Source organism: Pleuronectes platessa, chromosome 6, assembly GCF_947347685.1.
Source record: "Pleuronectes platessa chromosome 6, fPlePla1.1, whole genome shotgun sequence".
NCBI classification, from domain to species: domain Eukaryota; kingdom Metazoa; phylum Chordata; class Actinopteri; order Pleuronectiformes; family Pleuronectidae; genus Pleuronectes; species Pleuronectes platessa.
In genome coordinates, this window is record NC_070631.1 from 27752324 (window position 1) to 27780162 (window position 27839).

General features: G+C 38.6%; 2 protein-coding genes across 2 annotated transcripts in view; one reads left to right on the forward strand and one right to left on the reverse strand.

Moving 5' to 3' along the window:
• The first annotated feature begins 216 nt into the window (after positions 1–216).
• Positions 217–16511, forward strand: dedd (death effector domain containing). The gene is made up of 5 exons (XM_053424794.1): positions 217–529; positions 2314–2945; positions 10946–11050; positions 11136–11273; positions 13179–16511. The coding sequence occupies exons 2-5, from the start codon at positions 2381–2383 to the stop codon at positions 13583–13585; spliced, it is 1215 nt and encodes a 404-aa protein (XP_053280769.1). The 5' UTR covers positions 217–529; positions 2314–2380; the 3' UTR covers positions 13586–16511.
• A 2706-nt stretch (positions 16512–19217) lies between these two features.
• The window catches only part of LOC128442525 (voltage-gated potassium channel subunit beta-2), a 33467-nt gene continuing 24845 nt past the window's right edge, over positions 19218–27839 (reverse strand). Inside the window, exons 10-15 of the mRNA XM_053425014.1 lie at positions 27290–27375; positions 26873–26993; positions 23582–23676; positions 20853–20973; positions 20572–20660; positions 19218–19307 (exon numbers count right to left, since the gene is read on the reverse strand). Coding sequence (XP_053280989.1) covers positions 19218–19307; positions 20572–20660; positions 20853–20973; positions 23582–23676; positions 26873–26993; positions 27290–27375 — 602 coding nt within the window. The remainder of the gene's footprint in view (positions 19308–20571; positions 20661–20852; positions 20974–23581; positions 23677–26872; positions 26994–27289; positions 27376–27839) is intronic.

A 27839-nucleotide genomic window follows, 5' to 3' on the forward strand; every position in this document is an offset into this window, starting at 1 on the left:
TTTAATTTGAATGGTCAGGAAATAAATGAATATGTCTTTAGTCCAATCATAGGGAGGTACCTTAAAACTGTTGGAAATGTTTTATTGGTATACATGAATTACACAACTTTAAATAAGAAGTCCACAACAATGGTTAATAGAAGTCGCACGTAATTTTTGTACTTTAAATCTCCAACACTTTTGTCGGTATGGGCCACCGTACGGGGTAGGCCGGAAGTTAACCCTGCTGTAAACTGGAAGTACTTTCATTTTAGCTGAACGAGACCTGTCTGCTTGTTTTTCCCTATGGTCTTTCCCATGGTGACCGTATGTGCTCCAGAAACCATTACACAGACTCTAGTTTCGCGTCAGACAGGATACGTGTCCATCAAGACACCAGAGGCACGTAATGAACGTGGATGGTTTTGTCGACATTTAGACCTGGCCGAATTTCCTGTGTTCATCACTCAGACGCAAAGGTAACTTAGCGTTAGCGGCCTACCGAACTTTGTTGCTGAAGAGCTCGTCTGGGATTTCCGAAAGACACAAGGTAATACAGAGTCTTCATGAGATACCACATACATCAGATTTTATGCTATACTGAGTTTCAATAAGTAGTTTATATAACGTTGGCGTGGAATGAAGCTAGCAACTAGCAGTCATAACTAATCCCTGCGCAGATCACCAAGAGAGGTGAATTGTTGAGCGTATATTCCCGCAGACTCTTGCTTGGCTGTTAAGTCGCAAATATAATACATGGGATGTGAGTCTACTTGCATACATTGTTGTCTAGCAATCACGCGCCAACTAGGCCTTGCATCGGTTTTCATTTCCAGAAAACTATCGTTAGCTTGTTAGCTAACTTAAGTCAGGCACCTAGCTAGTTGCTACCACGTTATTTATCTTGCTAAACAGTTGCTGGTCACTCATTGTATTTGTTAGTTTGACCTTCAGTGAAAAGGGTCGGAGTCATTCTAATAGCAAAAGCGTTAATATAAAAACCTTTCCAATCTGTTTTATGTAAACACAAGTCTAGTTAGCCAAATTAGCCCCTGTGTTAAGGGGAGCTTGTCCAAACTCCCTCATTATGATAGAGGCGAGTCATGATTGTGATCTGTCGTGTTTATTACTGTAATTGTACGATGTTTACATACAAATAGATGCAACATTTGACCGGCATTCTCGTTTATTCTTGAGCTGCTCTTCTGTACCAGTTTGCTCCCTCAATTACGTTAAAAAAAAAAGAGTAACCAGGCAAAGTGTGACATCATTTTTCTCAGTGTTAATCATATCCTTTGAAAGCTGTGTTTAATTTCACGTCCATTTGTTGTTTAGTGCATTATATTCGCCAAGATTCTTTTATTTGAATGTTCGTTTTCCTAGAAGAATGGAATATAAAAAAGCTGTATCCTTGGCAACCATTCACACCCTCCTTTCAACTAACATTTCCGAACTGAACTACTTCACAATGCAAGATTACAACTGACAGTAAAGGAAACATGCATTGGTTCTTAAGAATCAAAAATATAAATTTACTGTTCACCATGGAGGGAACTTATAGTTATCTGTGGTAGAGAGAGTAGTGAATGAGGGTTTTGGGTCGGGGGATTGCCGATACAGCTCATGTTATCTGAAGTTGTATACTCACTATGGTCCAGGTTTAACTGAGGCTGTAGGACAGAGTTCAGTATGAAAGATTTCTACAGCTCAAACTATTTTATCGGTTTTTGAAAGTTTAGGTTTTTCATCATCCCAGCATTAGGCTCTCATTGTGTCTCTGATTTAGCGTTGTACAGTTACTATGAATTTGCCAAAATTTCTTCAGTTTATTGTTTTCCCAGAAATAGGTCATCTGCCCCTTACAAAACAGTGAGGTGGATGTATTAACAACCACCACACATGTCGAGTAACTAAGGGTAATGTGAGGGCAGCTGGGCAAGTAGTTTGGTGAACTAAATGAACCGTTCACTTACCTAAAGCTGTAAGGCACAGGAAAAGAAACATATGTGTATGACACAACTTATTCCCAATCACAAAATGTGTCTCTTATCCAAAACATCTGTCCCTTTAATACATATGTGGACTTTACTGTGTTATCTTGGCTCACCTTTGATTCTAAAAAAGATTTATTTAATGAAAGCGTACTTAGGATTTCTGACATTGGCAGAGAGGGTTTGCCTTCACAATAATGACCTGTGAGATACCCGGCACGTGTTTGAAGTAATATCATGTAGTTAGTTATTGATTAATGATGATGGCCACTGATTGTAAGATTGGGTTAAAAATATTTTATATTAATAGGTAATTCCCCCATCCGACATTTTTTGTTATCAGTTGGAGCAGCGAAGAGCGGAGGGAGTTGCAGGGATTCCAGCATCCCTTATCACCGTCTGGCCCTGAGATGACATCACAGCAGCCTCATCTCCCCAATGCTGTTTATCCTCCCCAGCTTGCTCAGAACTCGTCTGCACAGCAGGCACGGCCTCATCTTCCGGCCAATCAGCTGCACTCGAGCCAGAACAGTCCAAATGCTGGGTCTCATGAACACAGAGCACTGACTGGCAGGCCGGGGTGCTCCGGTGTGTCAACTTCCAGCGGAAATGTTGCCAGCAGAAATGTTTCTGCAACCAGCACCAACTCTAGCTTATCCAGAAGAGATGGGGGTTTTGAACCGTGGCCGGAGGAGGCAGTGGATAACTCCCATGGGTTGTACTCACTCCACCGCATGTTTGACATAGTTGGTGCCCAGCTAACACATCGGGATGTGAGGGTACTGTCGTTCCTGTTTGTTGACGTTATTGATGAGTATGAACGTGGTGGCATCAGGAGTGGAAGGGATTTTCTGCTGGCCCTAGAGCGCCAGGGTCGCTGTGATGAGACCAACTTCCGGCACGTTCTCCAGCTTCTAAGGATTATCACCCGCCACGACCTTTTGCCTTATGTCACACTCAGGAAACGACAAGCTGGTGAGTATTGTCTATGTCATTCTTTAAATGTACAGTACACATTTTTAGATTTTTGAGCATAAGAACTTAAGGAGGAGCAAACATTCAAATGCAGAGATATTCCAAGTCCGGAATAACTTCCTTGGAAGGCTGCTTAAGGAACTATGAGCCCAACTTGTCTCCAAAAAATTAAATTCAGTTAAGGTCATGAATGAATACTATTATTACCGCATTTTCAGATCAGCATCTGGTATAAAGTATAAAGTACAAAGTAAGAAGGATTTGTTGCACAATCATTTAAAAAAACATACTGAGAATAAATTGTTTTATGTATGCTTCCCCCAAATCCAGTCCATCCAGAGTCAGCACTTCAGTAACAGTGCAGAATGTGGGGTGCAGGTTGTCTTCATAATATTTACAAGAATGATTCTCTAAGGCAGTGGTGAAAAACTCATTACAGAGAGGGCCAAAATTTAAAACATGGAATACATCGAGGGCCAAACAGTGTCAACATTTTATTAAACAGGATAGACAGGATATTGGATAAAGTTCAAAAAGAAAACCTATTTAGGTAGGCTACATTCTTCTTTTATGTGATGTTTTGCATCTTTTCTTGGCTGACAGTTTATTAATGTTTGGTGTGCGGCTCTGCGCTGTGGAAACCTAAAGATGGAGTGAAGGTGTGCATCAGTGAGACGAATCCTGTGTGCTATTTTTACTCATCTTCATCACAGAGAAAAGCGTGTGGGTGAACTTGACGGGACAGACACTGTAATCTCTAACGCTGGAAAAATAATTTAATATAATCAAATACTCGGCTAATGAGTAGATTGGCACAGTTTATGGAGCTTTTTTTCACACAAAAAAAGTGCGTCCTATTTACCGGCAGGTCAGTTAAGATAAACATATGATATTTTATCGCGGGCCGGATATAATTGTACCGGGGGCCGAAAGTTGCCCACAGGCCTCGAGTATGACATGTCTGCTCAAAGGCTACATCCATACTTCTGTTGATGCTATTGGCCCATCTCGCCATGTCAAAGCAGGGTTTTCTATTAATCATCTACTCTGTGGCAGCCTGCCATTTTATAATTAGTTTGATAAAGACCAAAAATAATTCTACAGCTCTCAAGAGAACTCAAACTTTACTGTGTTTTGATCTGTTTGTATAGCTGTGTGCAGTGCTACTCACAGTGCTATTTTCCGCTTGCCCACTCATACTATTGTCCATAAAGTTGTTACTGCCCATCGACTAGTCAGACCTCATAGTTTTGGTTGCTTTCGTGTGCGGACCCACGAGTTATATGCAATGCAGTCCTCACTAATGCAAGACAAGATTTGTCTTTCACTATTTAGGGTACAGTCACACTTATGAAAGTGTGGCAGTGGCGAGCTTCACAAGCCGTTCACTTCCATTTTTTGCAGGCAAAGGGGCAAATAAAACATTGTGAGAAAATCTGCAGCCTGGCTTGCATTTTACCGTGAGAAATATGCAGCATTACTCACTTCTGCCCTGCAGCTACTCCGCACTTTAGTGCATTAGAAAACATGAATGAAATGTTTTACCTGTATGACCCACGCATGTGTTTTGTTTATCTCATTTGCATGATATAAAAAAAACAGTGTTGGGTAAAGCACTTCTCAGAATTAATCACAGGAACATAAACAAGTGAGAGACCCTCTTTCCCTTATAATATGATTAGGTGTAGGGATGAAACACTTACCAGCTTCACTTTTAACCAAGGTTAAATTCCAGACGGTTAGTATTACCACGTGATAAGGTCATGGTAAAAACTGTCCAGTATCAACCTCAGTGAGCAACTCTGTCCCACACACAGGTGCGCTGGCACAGCATGCAGCGTGGGTTTGTTATGAGCATGTCTAGGGCTGGGCGATATGGGAGAAAAATATTTTCCCAATATAAATCAAATCAGCGCCACTGCACTGAGGTGCATTACTCTGTGCAGGTCAGCAAGATACTCTGCTCCTGTGGTGTTTTCTAATCACTCACACTTAGAACTGATCTTTATAAAAACTGCTGAAATCATATATATGTTCCTAGGTGAACAGGGCGTCGCTTTGTCTGCAACAACGAAGTTAAAACAAATCAACATTTAAACTGTAGAGCGAGAGGGACACTGTGTGCGCTGCTCCTTCCCTCATGTTCTGGGATCAAAACTAAGCTACATACTTCTTTTCTATAATCAACTGCTACTATTGATGAAGAGTAGAATTTAGTAGGAGGAGGCAGAGTGAGCAGCAAGGCTCTATCATCAAGAGCAGCAGGGCTCCATCTGATGGGCAAAATATATTTATATGCATATAAGATATGGCTGCTCGATTATGGAAAAAATTATAATCATGATTATTTTGGACAATATCAAAATCACGATTATTTAAACAATTATTAATGTGCCCTTATTCTGAAGTCTATGCTTTATTTTTTTAATCACTTCCGGTTCCAGTAAACACAGATGACGGCTGCGTGTCTTATTCCTCCGTGAAACCAGGATATCGTCGCCCGGTTATTCAAACCCTTAATGATGGCAACCCTAACACTCTCTGACCGGCTGACCGGCGCGGAGAAATGTGGGACCGGTCTGACCGGTCTGAACAGCCAGGCGGGAGCACGCTTGAGAATAGCAGTGCTTGGCGCGGCCGCTACATGGTCTGCTGCTGCCCTCCTTGCTTTTCCACTCGCGCTGTTTTTTCACCGCTGATCCCCACACACACAACTCGCCTCCTTCACTTTACAGCTGCTTGAGAGTGAGAGCCAGTCAGCTGGGGCGATGAATGCTTTTGGGGAAGGACTGAATTTCGGAAAAAAATGCCAAATAATCGTTTCAACTCGATTATAGTAGTTTGGAGATCGTTTGACCCAATAATCGTAATAACCATTAAATTTCGATTAATCGACCAGCCCTAACATAAGAGAAGTGTTTCCCCTAGGATTACAGCTTTTTTGGGGGGGGGGGCGGCTGCGACGGCATTGGGTTAGGGGGCACGGACACAGATACAACAACTTAAAGGAATCATGACGTTATTGTTTCTTTTAATGATTTTGAACTGTACATTGAATTTCTGACCGGCGCTGACAGGCTATTCTGTGATGCTCAGACGTCATCTGTTTGTCCATTTTGTCCTTTCTGTAGGACTGGCAGGGAGACTCTATGAATGGCCGGGTCTGGTTTCCTCTACACGTGTTTCTAGTCAAGGGTTTCTTTTAACAGCTCCTGCTTTTGTTATTCATAGTGCGTTTCTACCCTTTGGTCTAGTGATGGTACGTCGTGACGGAATGTGATATGCCGGTTCCAATAAGTATATCAGTTGTTGAAAACCTTCGCCCTCAACAATACTTAAGGGTAGCATATCCATCTCGATGAACTTGCAGATCCGTTGGGTAATTTTCTCTGCTCGTTGTGCATCGCAGCTTCTCCCTGCTAACACCGAGTTGATGCTAGGTTGAGACCGAGAGCAGGATGCACCGCCACTAACCAGGGTCGGATGTGCGTTGTTCAAGTGGTACATCATTTGAGTCGGGGCCGAGTTGTACTTATACACAGCTTCGCAGTGTTGGCAGTGAAGTCTTTTTTAAATCAAAATGGTCCCCCGCTACACTTTGCCGGGACCTCTTCATGTTTACTTTTGAAATACACAGAAATCGCAGGTAACTGAGTAGGCCTGTGGTGTTTTTTTCAAACATTACCCCCCCCCCCCCCATGGTAAAATGTGTAATAGCTGCCACATAGTGAAACCCATTGCACTCCTTCAAGACTCACACTAAGCAACAGAACATGCATTCGTTTTATCGATGAAAAAATAATGTCATCAACGAAATTCTTAATGATCAATTAATCGATCGTCGATTTAATTATGCCCATCCCTAATCGGTTGTTTACAGGGCAGCGTGTCCGCTGCTGGCGGTGGAGTTGCTGGTTTATCTACTGCATTGCCTTCAAAACAAGTCGGTTTATGTACTAAACTAAACACCAGGATACTACGGTAGGAAGACGCGCATCTTCCCGTCTGTTGATAACAATCAAAGTCCATATAGAACCATAGAACATATGAATGGATTCAAAAAGTGTAACATTTGAGTGCCTCTACTTTGAAACATGTTCGGGAAGTGTTGTAAATGGGTCAATGACGTATAAGGATTTTCAACAGGCCAATTTTAAAATACAAAAAACAGTAAAATCTATTATAATTGTTCCGACATTAAGAATGTTGTGCACAGATAAAATCATATAAGAATATCAAATTAATTGATTTTAGTGTTTTTTCACCTAGATGAATTGGCCGTGGCCTTAAAAAATGTCATTTGGTGCGACCGTGATTTATCTTGAAATTAATTAATTTCCTTAATATGCTTTTTTTTTTTTTTTTTTACAATTTTACAAAACTATACTCATTAGAAAAAAAGTAGATGCATTTCTTTTGAGTTTTTGTAAATAATTCTCATATTTTTGTTCTATAATGTCACAGTCTCCTTGTTAAATGTAGTTTACAGACTTATTTTTCCTGTAGAGTGCATAGAACTGACAAAAAAATTAAAAAAATTCCATTCATTTATGCATATTGTATCAGTGATTAATATTTCAGCCACAGAAAATTTATATTTCACTTAGAATTTATTACAGGTCTTGCTATTATTGGTCGCTCCAAATGATATAAAAACCTCCCATTGTTTAAAGAGACCAATAAACAATAAATTCCATTCCAAAGATGTATTAAAACCAGACTTTATTCAAATTTGATAGAACTTTTATGAACACAAACATTATATATACATTTTTAATAAACAAAAACTCAAACATTTAAGTGCAACACACATAGCTGTGAACAAACATTTCATTAAACTTTACCTGTAAATGTGGTGCACTTGGTTTAAGTTGCAAGCATTACTTTAATCCCAGACCTTTTTGAACTTTGCCCAATCTTGGACTTCCTCTTCCACAACTTCAAGGACCTGGCCTACATATGGAAGCTCATCATAGGTTACAATCACATCAACCAGATCTTGTGGAATGTTCTCCATTGATGGCGGCATAATTTCTAGCAAAGTATTTGCCATATTTTTCCTTTCCCTGTACGCACTTGAGGAAGCTCTCAATTTCTCTCTCTGTTTCTTTTTCTCTCTCTCTGTCAGCTCACTTGACTTAGCATATGGAATCTTTCCCTGCTGTTTTCTCCTCTGGTAGCTGAAATCATGATGCCATAAAATCATTGGTTGTTTTTGACTAATGATAGATGACAGCAGATGAACCTTTTAAGGAAAAAATGCATTTCCTCCAGACACATAAAGGCAAGAAGTACTTCATGTGGCTTTAGTTGTAGTTTTCAATTTTTCAAAGTTTTAACATACCTTTCTCTTCTCCGAGCAAGGTACTCCGCTCTTGCTGCAGGGTCAGAATTAACACGCTGCCTATGGCGAGCGGTTTTTATTTTGCTTGGAAGTGGCATAATAATAATAAATGAATATTACAAAAGTGAAATTACATGCTCAAATTTGTTGGCGATATTTTATCACAATATTGTACAACATTAAACAAACCATTGTTTCTGAAATATAAGGAAAAAATTATGAAATTGCCAATTTTTTTTCTTCTAAATAATACTAAAATAAGTACTATATACATCCTTAATTTAACATAAAACCACTAAAACTCCTAATCTAGGACATATATCGCATGGTCGCACCACATGATATTTGGTCGCACCACATGATAACTTCTAGTTCAGTCCAAATTAACAGGCACAGAATTGGACTCCTAAAGAAAACAAGCTAGGTTAGCACAAACTATGATAAAAATATATATTTTAGGAAATAACTTAAAATTCATCGTTTTTTTGAGGTCGCACCACATGATATCCAAATGTGGCAACTACATACCAGCTCTTAAAAAGGTTATTTTTTTCCAAATTTGAGAGAGAGTTACTAACCTGTTCTTTCTTCCATGGGTCTTTGGCAAAATGGTGTATGATGCAACTTCCTGTCTTTGAATGGATTTCAGCATAAAAGTCCCAAATTGGTTGTTTCTTGATGGTCGCACCACATGATATTTCATCAAATGGACATCAACGGAAAAAGTTTGTTTGTATACTATGATGGAAATATTTATACAAATGCTATGCAATTTTGTATAGTACTAAAAAACACTTTGGAAATCATGCCAAATAGGGTAGAAAATAAATTTGAATAGATTTAGAGTAATTTCAAAGAAGTTTTCCATCGGCAGTCATGGCCGGACGGTCGCACCACATGATATTTTGACACCTTAAATAACAGACACATTACAAGTAACTAATATTTTTCAGGAAAATTACAGTGGGTACATATATGGGAGAGGTAGTACATATATATGATATTTCTTGGTGTATTTAAACCTTTCTTTTAACTGAGAAAATGTAGTCGGACAGAAAATATAGGCGTCACGTCAATGACCCAAATACAGAGAAAAACGATATTTCTGCTGAGTTTTAATGTTTATCTGTTGAAATTATGTTTAACACTTTCTGTAGACGTTTCAAAAATAAAACCACTCAAGCGTTTCTGTTGACGAGCAGAAAGAGCACGGCTTCATACTGTATAGTACTTGTATTTATTTGAGTACAAGGGACTTCTTTCATACAAGGAAATCGTCACATTTATGGCCACATTCAAGTTAAAGCCCATGTAAAAAACACTGTGCTGCAGTAGCAGCTCCTCTGCGGAACACATTGTTGAACTATAGCTAAATATTGTGCACTGAACAGATGCTGTAAAAATTAATTGATATTGATGTGAATATTGTCCATTGAGTAGATTAAGTTGCACAACTGCCCTTTGTTTAAATTTATGCTCCTACATTCAGCCTTTATCAGAAATTGCAAAAACTAATAAATATGACCCTAAGTGGGTTTCTTGGAAGATGTCAGGGTGGTAGATCTCAGCTAGATCTGGGCTCGAAAAGGTTGGTAACCACTGGTTTAGAACAAACACGATTCTTACTAGAATTGACTATTTGAACAGTCAGGACTAAGAACCCATTAGTCATTCTAAAAGTTTCAGAGGTTAATATAACAAGTGTTCATAACATATTGATATATTGCTCATGCATCGTGTAAGCACAGTGATAAGGTATTATCGAGAATTTATTTAAACTCAGCTTTGTAAAATGTTTTGTTGATTGTCAAACTTTTGTTTATGCTCATAAATAAGAATACAAAACCACAGCATTTACTCAGCAGCTAAATCAGTTTTTAAATGAGAAAGAAATAATAATTTGACATTTAGCCATCATATTCGACAGTTTTTTATTTTTATTATATTTTTTGCCATATTGCCCAGCCCTACAGCAGCCAAGCAAATTCAAGTCCTGTCTGACATCTGAAGTCAAAATCTGACTGATAAGCTTTAAAGCATGTATGTAAACGGCACACATCCAGAGGAAGACTGGAAGTTGTAAGTGCTTCTACAAACTCCTGAATTATGGGTCTGAATACTTAAGTGAATAAGAGTTCAGTTTTTAATTTTAAAGGGATAGGTCAACCAAAAATTGTGGTTTCTTCCAAGTGTCCGCAAGCCCCAACATTCAAATTCAACTAGAAACAACCTATGTTTTTAGCCTAAAAGTGTGTTATCCTCCTCCTAGTTACTCCTGCACTAACTGCAGCCATTGCGAGTTCTCGCGATACTCGCAAGCAGTAACTAGAAGGACGACAACAGCTGCAAAAGAGTTTTGACACTTCACCCACCCCTCCATCAGCATAGGGGTGAGTAGATAATTAGTTTGAGGTCAACTTTCCCTTTAATATACTTACAAAATGTTTGTCATTATGGATTATTGCGTGTAGATTGATAGGAACATTTTGTCCATTTAAAATGAAACCTAAAACACAACAGACTGTGCAAAAAATGAAGAGATATAACTGCTTTTCTGAAGCTTTCACACATGCTCTATGAATTCTTTGTTATTAATTCCAAAGAAGATTTTTACTCATTGAAATTAACAATTGCTTCCACAATCTATTGTTTTCAGTGTGTCCAGACCCTGTCGATAAATACCTGGAAGAGACATCAGTACGTTACATTTCACCTAGAGGAACAGCGCAGGGCAAGGTCACGGCACCCCACAGAAGAACAGGTTGGTGACTTTGTGTGTGTTCAAGGTCTTTTTGACATTATGACACAGAAGATGGATTAATGTCATAACTGATGTCCCTGTCTAGGTACTCAGCCAGTCATTTGCTGTTCCCCGTCAGGACCCCATGTTGGCCCTCCCCGAATAAAGCCAGCTCCCCCTGTACCAAATCGCAAACGGAAGAGAAGTGTTTCCTCAGCTGACTGCAGAGAGAAGCAAACATGTGGTAAAGAGACGCACAACATAGACAAACAGCATCATGTTCGTCGAGTCTCAGAGCAGGATTACATATTTTGACACCAGTAGCCTATTTACTCCATATGCTCAAGATCCCTAGTCAGAGGTGAGAGTTGATTTATGTCAATTATCAGTATTGATCAAATGTTTACTGAGGGATTTAGACTCCTGAAATGGATGTATCAAAATCAGCAGATAGTTTTACAAGTGAAGACTCAACACACTGTTGTTGGCCTACAAAGCCACTACAGTAGTAATAAGGGGCCTAATATAGGCAGAAATTATATTGAGATAAAAAACCATTTGTTTCCCTTGATAACAACAGTTGTCACGAAAAAATCTAAAAATATGTTTTTTCACATTTAAATAATAATAAAAAAAAAATCTCCTGGGAGAAGGTTGGGGTTAAAACTCTTCTTGATGGGCAGACAATCAAAAACACTTGCCAAACAGAAAATCATTTATCAAATCTAAGGTCAATCAATTACATTATTCCTCCTCACAGTGCTTGCACAATGTGTAAGCATTATATTTATGTTTGACATTTGCTATTTTGCTATTGATGAATATTATATTACGATAATTACTGACCAACGGACAGGGGGACAATAAGGAGAGCATTTTTTCGAGTGTTTTGCACACTACAGATTATAGAGCTTACATTAAATTAAACTTACCCTGAGTTCTTAATGGAACTGATCTGGTTTCAGTTTCAGCTAGCATCCACATTTCACTTTTGCAGGTGCACATTTGTGACATAGCAAAAGAGGCAACAGGGCCTTTCTTAAGCAAAGTGGTCCATAAATCTCTGTCCAGATGTTGTGGTCATGCAGTCAGAAAGCAACCTAACCATAAAATCCCCTCATCTCAACCCAGGACATTTCAGCCATCTGCGACAACCACTCAGTATTCAAAGTGTCCTTTATAAACTTTTTCTGAGGAATTAAAATGGAAGAAAAATTCGAGGCTAATGTCTGGATGTCCGTCACAGGCATAACTGAATCATTTACATGAATTGTATGACTTTTCCACCACACAACTACAGATTGTAAAATAAAGCTAGGTTCAGTTTGATGTGCAGGAAATTGGAAGAAAGCTTTGAGCTGCAGCTGCAATCTCACTCTTTGGTATCAAATGTGCTCTACCAATCATTGGGTTTTGTGCTACACAGTCTCTATAACACAACACTGAATTGCATTTTAGGTAGTGACAGTGTACAACAGACTATCCAAGCAAACAAACCAGGCTGATGAAAGTGAGGATGCTTGTTTAACCCCCTCGTCCATTCTGCTTCACTCTCACCATGCTCAGTATCTGAGCAGACCCATTGTTGGGTTATGTTTCGCAAGTTCTCCTGACTGAGCTTCAGTGCATTCTGTTAAAATGTACCGATCTTACATTTAATTGCCAAGTTTCAGTTCAGTTAAAAAAAGACCAGACGGCAATTCAAAGACAGAGAAACCGTTCTATGGACTGATGACACAAAAATATACCTCTGGGGGGGGGGGCGGCAGCATCATGATGCTGGCTCAACATTGTATTGGCAACTTCCATCAGCCCCAACCCTATCGGAATACATTTATCTTCCCTCCGTTATAATATCTTGGGAACAATACCATGTAGAACAACAAACTTTTATATTTATTTGGCCCGATTAATAAAACTAACTTAACCTTGAGACTTGTTTGCAAAACTCTTGGAGGGCGTTGAGTCTTCAGGTTATTCTGCAGTCTAAAGCCATGCTAGCTGTCTACTGTTATTTAGCTGTTATGAGTGTTGATAGGCGCTAAAATTTCCAATGTGACATATTGGTGCTACTTACTGTATATGTTCAAGCCCTACTATTCACTCTGGACTGACCCACGCTGTACCATCTTTCTGTCTCCCCTCTCAGATATCCGCCTCCGGGTTCGCGCTGAATACTGCCAGCATGAGTCTGCGCTTCAGGGAAACGTATTCTCCAACAAACAAGAGGCAGTGGAGCGACAGTTTGAGCGCTTCAACCAGGCCAACACTATCCTCAAATCCCGAGACTTGGGCTCTATCATCTGCGACATTAAGTTCTCCGAGCTCACCTACTTGGATGCCTTCTGGAGAGACTACATAAATGGATCCTTGCTTGAGGCCCTTAAAGGGGTATTTATCACAGATTCCCTCAAACAGGCTGTTGGCCATGAGGCTATAAAACTATTGGTCAATGTCGATGAGGAAGACTACCAGGCTGGTCGACGCAAACTGCTCTGCAATTTGGTCACAGGGGGAGGAAGCCCACCAGGAGGTAGCAAAGACACTGTATCTTAGACCTACTCTCATGGTGCAAGCATAAGGTGAAAGATTTAGCTGTGCCTCCCGCACAGGGAATAAAGTGTAATTTGAGGTGCCTACAGTGTGTCAGAGAGGAACTATGGACCTCCAGTCACCCAATTGATTTCCTTGAGAGCTAAGTTCATAGGATTTCTACTTGGCCACCATGAGCGTAGCATGCAAGCAAGTGATTGGGAACTATGTTGGCAAAGAAGTTGGCGATGCATACAGGTTGGCATTACCTTGTATCCCGGGCTGTGCAGAATGTTAATCTCATGTGGGTTGACTTTGACTAATTTGTGGTTTCTAGTATGATAGCTCATTGAATCACATTGTTAACTCTTTACTCCTGTTCCACAGTGGAGTTACTGTATGTTCAACCCAGGAAACATGCTTAACACCGACGAGTTACTCCCAGTGGGAGTTGTATGTTATTGTCACACAGGTTTGTCCTTTTCCAGGTTTTTCAGGTACATTACAGATGGATTGGATAAACCCAATAAGAGTGTTCTGTATGTTAAAGAATCGTGCAGACCCCAATTGACTCAATGTTTGTCTCTTTCTGTTAGCTTACTGCCTGACTTTTCCCATACTTTGCAGGGTTGTCTTTCCTGTAAAGTTAAATCCTGTCGGAACATATGTATGGCTCATATTTGGTCACTGTCAACATTATCGTGTCTTTACTCATTATAGGCATTATGTCTCATTATAGCAGCTGGCATTCTGGCCTAACTTGATGTTTTCAGCTGTCCAGTCACTGCCAATATTTATTTGTGGGTCGCTCTAATGTTGCCAATGTGTCATTCGCTGGTGTTTTGGATTTGTAAACCAGTGCCAGTTTCATTGTCAGCCTGCACTGCTGGACATCTGTTCACTTACCATCTCACTCCTATTCATTAGCGATAAAACACTGAACCTAAATGGTAACAAATCAACCGCAATTGAAAGTCACAGCCAGAATGTGTGACGTCATCTCAGTTGTGCAGGAGGCCAGAACAAATTAAAATAATTCACATGACTTGTTTGTCTAAAGATAAAGACATGTCACCCTGTAGCTCCACTCGCACATTAAACCCTCAGTAGTATCCCTCTACATATATGATGAGGTTGTGGTTGAGTCCACTGGGTGGTGTGAGCAGTTGCCCTCAGTGACACCCTTCTCCCTCAGGAGGGGTGGCATCTCCACAGACATGAGGAAACTGAGCAGGGGGATCTCTTAATAAGTATCTGAAGCAGAAACGACATTTGTGAGGACCAACATAATGGTGAGTTTCAGTGATGGTTGACACTCTTATATTTTAGCACGTAGATCCTGAACTGTGATGTTCTTGCTGCATACTCATGCTACAAACCTCCCATCTCACCAAGGATTATCTCTGTATGTCTACATTTAGTGGAAAAAGCCTTTAAATGATGTGCTTCTACATTTTCAGTGTTTGGATTTGAAAATACATTTTTGAATTGGCACTGAACAGTTGCATTCAATCAGAATGGTGAGCGGTGGAATCATACAGACAAAGTTTCTAGATATTGGGCTGCAGTGGACTAAGATGTCATGATGTCGTCAAAACTTAAAATTGGTTTAAAATAACAGGTAAAGCAGAAAAAGTAATTCCATTTAACAACAGGACTGATTGTTTAGAAAAAAAATTGAATAGCAACAATATAGTATTAGAATAATGCTATTTTCTGATGAGAAGATTTAGATATTGGTTCATAAATAGATCAGAGACTGATTTTAGAAACATGCCTGTCTCTAGAGCTAATATTTGACTCTTCTGTTAATCAATGAAATAGACAAAAAATACATGCAGGCTCATATTCACTAGCAACAAATGTGCACTTAGTCAGTAAAGAATGATTTGGACAGAGTTCTTCACTTCTTACATCCTGATATTTGTACTTACTACTTTAAAAATGAGCATCTTTCTTTTTGCCAAACATTTTTCCAATTTTGCCTCTGATTTTAAAATCGAATTAAACTTCAGTTTTCCATCAGTTAGATAAGTGAAATTCAACCATTAGCTTTTATGTCCCCTCTTAAAAGTTCAGTATGTATTAACCAAATATATTCTTCCTTCTAAAGAAGCCCTATCTTATATTTGCTGTCAAACCATCCATGGGTACATGTGAGAACATGCAAGTAATGATTGACAGGCCACTATTACTCTGGATTATATAGAGTTGGCCTGTATTTTATATTTTTACCCCAATGGAATTTCAAAAGGTTGCAAGTTAGTATCTATTATATAGGTTGTTGTATGTTATGTTGATTGTATGCTATGTACATTATTCAATGCAGCGGTCTTTTAAGCAACATTGCATGTAACCTGTTATGATCTCCCGAAATCTCATAGAAACTCTGTGTTAACATTTGTAAATATCTTCTGAATTTCCAGTTTTATTAATTCAGTTTTGCATTTCTTTCAGAATATTGGCAAGTAGGACTGTTAATAAATTAAGCAGAGGGGTTTGGTTGAAGTTTTATATCACAGGACCAACATCTTTGATGGAAAACAGTGTACATTTTCCAGATATGAAAATATATTGGACCTATTAAAACTGCTTCCTGATAGATCTTATTGTGGGCAGCACAATAATTTCATAAATTTGGCCTAAACCTTATAGGTTATAATCACTTTGAGCTTCTGGGTGCATCTCACTTCTGTTTTCCATGTGTCCTCATTCCCTTCACTCGCTCCACAGCTCTTCAAACTCACAACTGGAAGAAGGAAACATCCAGGCATCACATTTTGCGTGGCAAACCAAGTTTATTTGTGCCATGAATTTCCCTGCAAAGACTTGAATGTAATGTACACAGTGTGAACCATACTCTGTTGCTTTCAACCCACATGCTAAATGAAACGATAAAAGATTTGGTGGTTAGTCCTGTTGACTTGTTTACCAATAAAAGTAAAACGTTGCTGTGTTTCTATTTGCCATCGATACTCTGCAGTCGGTTCCTTTATCAAACTAAGCGTTGACTAACCACTGCTACAACAGGTCTGCTGTCAGTCAGTACTATCTGACTTTGTACAAAATAGATTAAACAAATTTATGAAAATAAGATGGTGAGTGCTGTGCAATTGTTTACCTAGATGTTTTTCCATAGTAGATCTCAGTCAGTTAACTAATTTGAGTGAGTTTTGTTACTGCTGTGGCAGATGTATCAGCAGGGCAGAAAGTATGATGCAACCTTCCAAAAGCATCAAAATGTCTCAGTGAGAGCCTCCAGAGTTTCTGCACTTTATCTGATTAGCAGACAGCAGGAGATCCATCGCAGGATTCACTAAGAGCAGGTGGGTATGTTGATGTTTTAAACATGCGACCACATGCGACAGACTCAACAGCTAATAATAAAAAAATAAACCACATTTTTATTTCAAATTTAGTTATAAAAGCTGTAACACATTCACAAAAACGTGTTGTTTAAAGCTGGATCGCACATTTGATATGTCAGTTCCACACGTACAGTCTCTGTGAATTGATTTTGGTGTCTGAATTCAATTAAATTTCTTGAAAGTGTAGCAGTAGCTCGGTGTCCACTCGCATCATGCTCACCAGTGTCAGTTAAGTAGCAGTTTGTTATCTCCTTACTGTTAGTTTGGCTGGTTATCTGGCCAGTAACCAGCCCACCGGGCCATTCCATTGAAGAAGGATAAGGAGATGTTTGTTAATGGTTCAGAACGCAGTAACTTTTTTTGCCCTCCACAACAGCAGCAGCAACATACAGGGCCTTGAAAACTTTCGGGCTAGAACCCTGAGCTTCTCTCAACACTTCTGTCTAACTACCTTTAGCATTGGCTGTATTGGCCTTCATTAGCCGCAGGTACTCTCTTCACACTTCATCCCCATAACAACAACGTCACTTCTCTTCCCCATAACACCTATGTGTACTACGTCACACACATTTGCTTAAATGTTAAATGTTTGTTGATTTCACACAGTTGATAAGCAGTGGTCTACTGTATATCAAAAGTCCAGTGTTTTGTCAAACTGTCCATTCACCCTGACCCACTCCTCCTAATGCGGATGCCACCTGACATCCTTCTTTGCTGTGGTTGTTAGACCTCACCTAACAATAAAACACAACCACTGTATGAGCCAAAAGGGAGAGGGGAAAATGTCATTGATCTAGAGCAATAATCAATTCAGTATTGTTGATGCAAAAGGAAAAAAATGTATTTATGTTGTTATCTTTAAATTAAAAAAATATATATATATCAATGTATCTGATTGTGGTAAAATTGTGTTAGAAAACATCTTAAAATTTTTTATCAAAATGTTATTGTAAAAGGCTTTGTGGTATTGGTAATGTTGAATTTATTAACCATTACCAATATCATAGATTTCCAGAGAATGAAAATATTATATTAAATATCAATATAATATATTGTGTCTTTAGTAAGCTACTTCCATGGTAGACTCAAGAGAATTTTAATGCAAAACTCATTGTCCGTTTTTATCTCTTTTGCAGTCTTTTGAGTTCTGTGTTGAAATTAACGTAAAAATACATTCTATTCATATAAGGTTGACTGAGATGGGGAAACTAAAGCCTGATTGAGTGCATGTTTAATGTAGAGCTGTGTTAAAAAACCCTGTTTTCTTTCAGTTTATTCCAGGTGTTTGACACATTCTTCAGGCCTCTTATTGTGTGATTTGCTGTTCACCTGTTTCTGTCACTACACAGATACAGCCATCACTTCTCACCTGACATGAGGTACACCAGGGTATTCCCCAATACAGCTTCTGCCATACCCTGTGATCGTTTGCGTTACCCTGCTTTTGGGCCACTTTTTGAGCTTTTGGACTTTTTAAACATTAGAGTTCTTAAAGAACTTTTCAAATAAAAAACCCTAGTTTGAACCTTAATTTGGTCTGATATCATTACAGCTATAAATATCACTTATTTAAATTATCAGCCTTACTCTGTAAGATGCCTAGGGTATGTTATGATTCGGCACTATACAAATAAAGTTGAATTGAAATGTAATTTGATAGCTATAAATGGTCATATTCCTACATTGGCCAAGATATTGTGCTAAACATGCTAACACATGCTCCAATTTTTTTTTTTAAATACAACTCAACAAAAAAAATTAATGCATGCATTATGAAGTTAAACAACATATGACTTTAAACTGACTATAACATGACAGCAATGCTGTAACAATAATCAAATACCTAAACTGACTATAAATAATATAATGTTTAATTGCCAAAACAAATCGCTGTTGTTATTACAGTGAAAATGGGAATACATCACACCATAGTGTACTTAGTAGGCTGAAGATCTGGACCAACATGTTCCACAAAACATGCTGAGACAACAATCTGTAGACAGTGCAGAGGACTCATCCCACTCAGCCATTCACTTTCTCCGCTGATTAGAAGAAATGCAGCGGATGGGGATTGAAGCATTTGCATTTGGTAGTAATTGGCACTATAAATTGGTTATACGTGCAAACACGAGCAAGAAAGTAAAGTGCATCAACTTGGTGAAATGGATAATGTGTTTTTTATGCCATGTGTCACTTAGAAACAGATTCCGATTATCCACAGTTTGTCAAATTCTGCTAATCGGTGTTGCTGCTTTTTCAAAAGCAGAGACAGTTCATCACGGGTGCTTCTAGGATCTGAAGTCCTTTTTACTGTACGGCTTGTTTCCCAAGATGCCATCCATCTCAGATGCAAGGGACAGTGATAACTTTGGGAGAACCTGAGAAACGAGAGGAGAGAAACGTTACCGTCAAATGTACCTTAGACAACTGGCCGTTGCTTGAGTCAGCCTATTGGGGGCACATCTTGACTTCAGAGTGTCACAGAGATCTCTAGTGAATTTGTCTGTGGTCATTCCTGAAAGCTGTCATCTGTGGTGCAGCCCACAGCCAGACCAAAAGATATTTAGACAATAAATCTGCTGATCATTTGCTTCAGTGCTAACTCTGTGAGTTAGGGTTAGGTTACTGGGATAACAAATTGGGAGGTAACCACTGGAAAAAGTCTAACTATAAACTAAGCATCTGTTCATTTGTGCATTCATGATATAATCTTCTTTATTGTCATGTTTTTATACAGTAAAAAAGGACACAATCTAAACTTTTAAACGTTGGCACATTTGACTGTATATTGGTAACTAATGATCAACTGGCTCAACACATGTCGTTTTGATAAACCTTAACCAGTGGATGGAGTGACAACGGAGGAAAGTCCTGTGGGCCACAGTTAATTCACACAACTCTGGAATATTAGCAGGACAGACTGTGACTGAGTGCTGGTGAATTTGATTGATTGTTTTTAACACTTCCTGATCAAAGCTATAGTATCACAGTACAATAAGACTTCTTCTTGTCTAACAATGCTCATATTTTTGCTGCCAAAATGTTCTCACTGTGGCCCATCAAACATTTGTGGGGAAAACTAAGGTTGCTGACAGGCAGACTATTTAACTTCTCATGGCAAACCTTGATATATGCAATAAATTTAGATAAATGATTTGAAAACTTAACTAAACATAGAATAAGAATATTTGATTGTTGATCTATTTTAAATATGAAAAGTTACTTGTAAATGGTTAAATGGTTTTGTGTTTATATAGCGCTTTTCTAGTCTTGATGACCACTCAAAGCTCTTTACAGTACAGATTTACATTAACCCATTCACACACACACATTCATACAGTGCATCTATTAGCAGCACTTTGTTGTTCTAACAGGGGCCATTCAGGGTTCAGCATGCAGATGGAGAAGACTGGGGATCGAACGGCCAGTAGAACTGCAGTTAGACATTTTACACTGTAAAATGTATAACTAAAACTTAAAGTCAACAATGGATCACAGCCTGTATTTTCATCTCAACAGTGGGTGTTAGTTGAATATCTGAAGTGTTCTACCCTCAGACCCTGGTAACATTTAATACTGCAGTTATGTAACTGTTAACAAACTGGTTGTATATGCTTTTTTTTAGCCTGTATACTCTCTGACCTGTATTGCTCTGATATTCTCCATCAGTTGGTCAGTTGTGGAAGTTCCCAGCAGGACTGAGTTCACCCCTTCATTCCTCAGGCACCAGGCTGTAGGAATTTTTAACACAGGTAGAAAAGGTGAAAGTAGTCCATCACAGAACATGTGAAAGCAGTGACAACTAATTTTAATAAAGCCATTATGACAGTAACAGAAATGTAAGGCATTCCAGTTGTAACAATACCAACTGTGCAGTATGATGAACGCAAAAAACAAGATCAACATTCAACAATTTTTTTTACCAATAGCCAGCTGGGGCAGAGTGCAGCCGAGTCGCCCAGCAACTGCCTGTAAATCTTTTAGTTTCACCTGCTGACGATGTCCCTCCTCACTCAGGATCTTGTCCTTCAGCCATTGATAACCCTGTTGTAGATAGCACAGCAGAGATCAGGCTTAAAGGCACAACAGGAAATTGGTACAGGGCTCAAACAAGACTGCCACAAGATTTTATTTTCTTTGTAGACTGTCTTTGTCATAAAAGAACTAGGAAAGCTGTGACTACTCAACAACTATTTTTGGAGACTCTGGAGACTCATTGTCGTTATTTGCATGGTATACAAGTTTGAAACTAGAAATTGGTTAAAACCAAATTGCTGTTTTGAATGATGCTTTAGTATACTCATTTAATGGTATCATATTTTTCCATAGAACAGTATACCATAAAATATAAACTAGAAGAGATTTTCTCTTGAGATTTATATGTTGCATTCCACAGGGGGGCTACCTGTAGCCCCAGATTTAAAGACCACTTTTCTCCTATAATTCTGTCCAAGCTGACTTCACTGATGTCTTCATCCAAACAATCAACTTGTCAATTAGATTCTCTTCCAACTACACTTTTTAAAGTAGTATCTTTATTTAACAGTTCTATATAAAATCAGATTAATATATCTTTACTAAGTAAGTGTTGCAGTTATTAAACCTCTGCTTAATCAATCAATCAAATTTTATTTTTGTAACCCATATTTACAAATCACAATTTGCGTCATGGGGCTTAATAAAGTGCAACATCCTCTGCCCTCAACCATCAGCAAGACTAAGGAAAAACTACCCCAAAAAACATTTTGACTGGAAAAAACGTGTGAGGGATCCCTTTCCCACGACTGACAGAAGTGCAATAGATGCTGCAGACAACAGTGCACATGAACTAAATAACAATATTTTCAAAATTCCTGAGACTTAAAAAAGATTTAAAATACTGACTCTTGATCCAGATGATTTCAATAATTACAGACACATATCAAACCTTCCCTTAATTTCTAAAATCCTTGAAAAAACTGTTACTAATTAACTTTTATATATTCTATATTTGCACATTAATGGTCTGTTTGAAGACTTTTAATCAGGATTTAGAATCTATCACAGCACAGAAACAGCACTGCTGAGTTCATGGCCTCAGATAATGTACTTTCTCATCCTGCTGGATCTTATAGTGCAGCATTTGATTCTGTCACAGAGACTGGAACAACATGAAGGGATTTAAGGAACGGCACTAGGCCGGTTTTAAATCGGATTTATCTGATATATTAAAGGTTGTTAATGTTAACAATGACTCCTCGATGCACACAAAAGGTAGTCATGAAGTTCCACAAGTTTCTGTACTGGGATAGATACTTTTCCCTTTATTTAGAGGGGTCATCAGGACTAGAAAAGTGTTATAAAAATACAGACCATTTGGTTCCTAGAGCCTGTTAGAGTAGAAGGGGAGCTGAATGGGAGCTGAAGACAGACACTATCTCTACATCTAAGGTTAAACTTAAAACGTTCCTTTTTGATTAGTCTTATTGTTAACGCTGGTCAGGTGAACCTGACCCATCCCTTAGTTATGCTGCTATAGGCGTAGACTGCTGGGGGAACTCCCATCATGCACCTAGTACCTCTCTCTGTCTCTCTAACTCTGGCCCCCCATGTATTTTTATTCCATTACTACATGTCACTAACTTTGTGTTTTCTCTCCTGCGCAGTTACCACTATAAGTATACTTATTACTATTTTGATTATAACAACTAGTCTGACAGAGCTGGTTGGCTGGTTCAACATCATACATTGCATACTGTAAGTTTTTCATTTCATGTCATTGTTGTTAAGGAGGCTTTGACATAAAATCAGATTTTTTTTTTATTGTTTTTTAGAACTTATAAATACCTTCCTCTGTGTCACTGTACATACATACTTGCATGTTATCTAAAAACATTAATTTCAATACTGTGCTTCAGCTGTCAGTTGAATCCTCTTCACACAGACTGTAAAAGGTTCCTGTTTCTTCCATCTTAAAACACAGAATATGCGATTTGTTTTTACTTATTGTTTTTTAATATAACATGATGACATGATTTCTGTGTGTGAATCAGTCATGTGTACCACTGTTATCAAACTGATGAAGGGTGTTTATTATGAATTCTTTAACAATTTTTTTTTCACTTTTTCCACTGTTTTTATAGATTGTTACAAGGATATTACAAGTAAATAGTAATAATGATACCTATAGATAATAACTGCCCAGCAGAGATACACGAAGTTAGTGACATGTAGTAATGGACTAAAAATACATGGGGGGCCAGAGTTATAGAGACAGATGATATAACACTCCTGAGTGGCCTGACCTTAAATGTGTCAGTAGAGATATTCAGACATTCCATACAGGAGTATGATATTCTCCTGCATATTCCACACTTAATGTGTTGTCCCTTGTTTCTCTTCTTCGGGAGACACAAATTATAATCAGAAAATGTATTTTATCATTTCACTTACCAACAGATCTTTGGGAAATGGCCTAAGGAGTATTCAGCTGGTACTTTCAGTAAGTACACACTTACAATGAGTCAAGTAGTCCTAAACACTAATTAGTTCAATACAAAATTGCTACTGTGAAAACACAGTATATGGACTATCCAGAGTCACAAGGAGATTTTGTGGACTGTGAGTTGGAAAACTCAGGCATTATGACAGAGGCGGTGAAAAAGTGTGTTACCTTAAGCGAGGCACGTGAGCAAGGAGGGATCCCATTGTTATACTTCCCTGAGATGATCCCACTAGCAAGTGGAGACCATGTCATAGCACCGATGCCTGCACATACACAAAACTTGTAATAGTAAACTTTATTTATAAAAAACACAAAATGCTTCACTATAAGAAAGATAAAAAATCAATACAATACACAGTTAAACATTAGAAATAAATATACAGCTTGGATGAAACCAGGAAATTCCTTCTGGTAGATGGACATTTTCAAATGTGATTTAAATGATGACACTGACTCAGACCAAAACTCTTCAGGCAATGTAGTTCCAAAACTCCAGTGCCCTGACTGCTAAGACTCTGCCCCCTTTAGTTTCTAACTTGGTCTCTGGAACAGTGAGAAGGCTTGGGATAAAAAAGGTGTGAAATACTAATAATCGGGAACCAAGTCATGAAGATCCTTGAATGTGATTAACAAATATCACAAAGTTGATACAAAAAAACAAATAAAGAGCAGGTTTGAAGAGGCTAAAACAGGTGTGTCTGAGCTTCTAATGGTGCTTTCAGATATGAACTGAACTCCGGATATCCTCCGCAATTTCTCAGGAAAGGTTGTATAGTATATTTAGTAGGGATGCACCGATATATCGGCCGAACATCGGTAGCGGCCGATATTCGCCTCGTTTACTGATATCGGCTTATCGGTAATAAACTTGACTTTCACCGATATCATTGGCCGATGTTCATATTTGTGGTAAAACCGCTGGGCACGTGCCGCGGCTGGGGGAGCAGTCGCTCCGTCGCCCTCCTCTCCGCGCCGCCGGTGGCACCTCACGGCGCCGGCGCGGAAGGCGGGGAGGGGACTGGGTACGCGGTCAGCGGCGGCCACTCTGGACGCGAGTCGGGCCCTTCTCGCGGATCACCTCAGCTACGGCAACCACTGGGGGAACCCTCCGGCTGGCGCCTAGCAGCTGACTGAGAACTGGTGCGGACCAGGGGAATCCGACTGTTTAATTAAAACAAGCATTGCGAAGGGCCACGGTGGGTGTTGACGCGATGTGATTTCTGCCCGACACTCAAAACAGGTAAAACTGAGGAGGGCTTGTTAAGTTATCTTGACTCACGCAGTGTAACTTGGCGTAAAAAGTATGAGCGTAGCGTCTGTTTAAGTACTTTATTCTCATGTGCACCGGCTCTATTCATCCGTCTCATGCACAGGTAACAAGGGAATTGACAACATACGTTATACACACAGAAGCCGTAACACATCTAATAAACGGGCAATACTGCTACCGTAAATCAATGAGAAGAGCGTTCTCTATAATGATACTTTAACAGGGCTGTTTTAGACAGGGTAAAAAGGTGCTGTTTTAAATTATCCTTGTGGTATTTTGACCAAAATATGTTACAGACATTTCCTTAAGATCCCAAGGAACCATTTCAACTTGCGGTAAAATTGGCCTAATATGTCTCTGTTAAATAAAGTTTAGTTAAATCAGAGATTGTTTCATAAATCTGAAAAAAAAAATTCAATTTGTGCTCATTAAAAGATAATAGTGATGAATAGTGCTTTTTAAATAATGATTTAATTATTTTTCTGGCACAAAAGGGTGAATGAATAACAACAAAAAGAAAATAAACAAATATCGGTATCGGTATCGCCTATCGGCCAGATTGTTATTTTAAATATCGGTATCGGTATCGGCCAAGAATTTCCATATCGGTGCATCCCTAATATTTAGCTAAGACATCTTTGGAGCATGGTTATAAAACATAAATGACAGGTTAATATCCTAAGGCGTCTGGATTCAAATTCGCAGACATTCTCAGACTTTTAAAACACTTTCCCAGATGATATTCGTTAGCTCTCCCCCTCCTTGGAATGATCTTTGACCTATAGGACAGTATCTGACCTGCTAAGGGAGGGACAAAGATTTAGCGGGCGACTTCAACTTAAGTTACTAAAAACATGTCCATATTTAGACATAGACCCTATGTGCTACGTCATTTTATCTACAGTTTTGTTGGCAACACCTCCCCTTTAAAAGGTCTTGCCTTGCAGAGGCGAGGCAGATTTTCACTATTTGGCCTGTGTGATTTCTCCGGGCATACCATGGTGACCTGATATTCTCTTGTGTAATAAATATTATACTTGTAAGTACTGGGTCCTCTGAGAATTCATTCAACACCGACCTCGACAAGTCTCTGCTGCCTGAAAAACATGACAGTTGTATGTGGGAATGCAAATGTCACAGTGAGAGCCTTTGTACATTAAAAACTAAAAAGTCTGCAGAATGTGAGAAGCCGATGTAACAACACAGCAGGAGATTCTCTGCGGGATTTACTGTAAGCAAGAGGGTGTGTTTGTGATGTTTTTTTAACACACGACAGACTCAAAAACAAAAAAATAAAATAAAATAAATATCTCTGCTTATAAAAAGTGGACCCATGTAGAAGACAAAGATGAAGATGCCAAGTCAGTTTTTAGTGACGCCAATATCGAAACGCTGTACAGTACAGCTTTTTTTGAGCTTTTTTTGAGTACAGCCTGTACTAAAAATAACATTCTCCTAGCTGCTTAAAGTCAGGACCCAATCCTCTGGACATCAACCAGAGGTCACGTCTGAAAACTGCTTAAGTTACAGTTATAAGTCGAGCACCAAGCAGAACTCTGAACAGTCTGTAGTCATTTCAAAGTTTTTACGGTGAAGGCACAAAAATAGACTATTGCATTAATCTCAGATAAAAGCATGACAAACATTCTGCATCTCTACAATTTACAATGGATCTTATTTTTTATTTTTAATATTTTGAGGTGATAATAACAAGATAGGATACCCTTTGTGACAAAACATAAATGGCAGCTGAAGAGGATACAAAAAATCCCTGCAAAAATCAGGCAGTCTTATAAAGAACTTCCAACATTGAATGGCAGCACATCAATTCAATTTGCCCACACTCCTGTGCTCTTAGTTTTAATAATTTCATTTTTTCATTTTTTATATATTTTTCATGTAATTTTATTCACTCTTCTTTTAAATGTCATTCCAGCATGTTCTTATTTTTTGTAATTGTTCATCTTATTTTAAATATCATTTTAACATGTTTTTTTTTCTATATTTTATGTAAAGCACCTTGAGCTGCATTTCTTGTATGAAAGGTGCTATAAAAAATGTATGTTAATAATAATAATAATAATAATAATAATAATAATAAATATGTCGAGCTTCACATACTGATGAGGAGTGAGGTATTAATGTAACTATAACAATACAATTCCTCACAGACAATGGCAGCTGCTTACCTATCTTGTGGTAGAGTTCAGGAAGTTGAATTTCAACCTTCTCCCTCTGGAACATGTGATACTCTGCCTGTTCGCAAATGGGTGGGATCTGATTGAATTGTCTTGCCACAGAGTATGCCTCCTACAGAAAGCACAGGGAACAATTACTCCATACAGTTCTTCTACGTTCAAAAAATGTCAACCTCATCGAAAATGGACCATGAATATCCCACCCAGACCCAAGGTTCACCAACACCAGTCTCTAAAAGATCAAAGGGTAATATGACATTTAAAACGTGGTGGACCTGAACATAAGCACTGACATCACTACATACTTTGCACATTGTACCAATTCAAATAGAGAATCTCAAAGAAAACATTGACATCTGATGCTGATATAATCTTTTAAAACATGTTGTGATATAGGTTTGAACTCACCATGATCTCCATAGACGTCCATCTTGATGTACCCCAGTACATGGCCATCCCGTTGTTAATCACATGTGTCATTGCCCTCACCGTCTCTACCAAAACAGCCCATATTAGCTGAGTAATTTAAGTGGTGACATTATCAGTGAGTTTTCAGCTAGATGCCAAGTCTGTGGAATATATATTTAATACAAACAGATCAGATAAACCAAAACTCAATAGAAGATCATATTTTTTCCCCCTGACACTCTCATGTTCGGCCATTTGCCTGAATATACACTTGGATTTGAAATAATGGATCCAAACGTATATTTGGTGTTATTTCTTTGGTTGAAAGACAAAATAGGTTATACTGTATACCACCGCACTTTCACGTGACTGTGATTAGACACCAGTTTTAGTGTATTAAATTTGATTTTATCTGTACTTTGGTTTCCCGATATATCTTGTTTTGTTGTGTCAAAAACAAAAAATTTGAACAAACTACAGATTATGTGAAACCATTTTTAATTAAACTGATTTGCTGTTTCAATTCACTTCACCACCAAGGTGTGCCTGC

What these genes read in the sequence shown, in the direction of transcription:
- dedd (XM_053424794.1), top strand. Translation starts at nt 2,381, where the DNA reads ATGACATCACAGCAGCCTCATCTCCCCAATGCTGTTTATCCTCCCCAG. An exon ending in ACTCAGGAAACGACAAGCTG is followed by an intron (nt 2,946 to 10,945) that starts GTGAGTATTGTC and finishes TATTGTTTTCAG; the next exon opens with TGTGTCCAGACCCTGTCGAT. An exon ending in CAGAGAGAAGCAAACATGTG is followed by an intron (nt 11,274 to 13,178) that starts GTAAAGAGACGC and finishes CTCCCCTCTCAG; the next exon opens with ATATCCGCCTCCGGGTTCGC.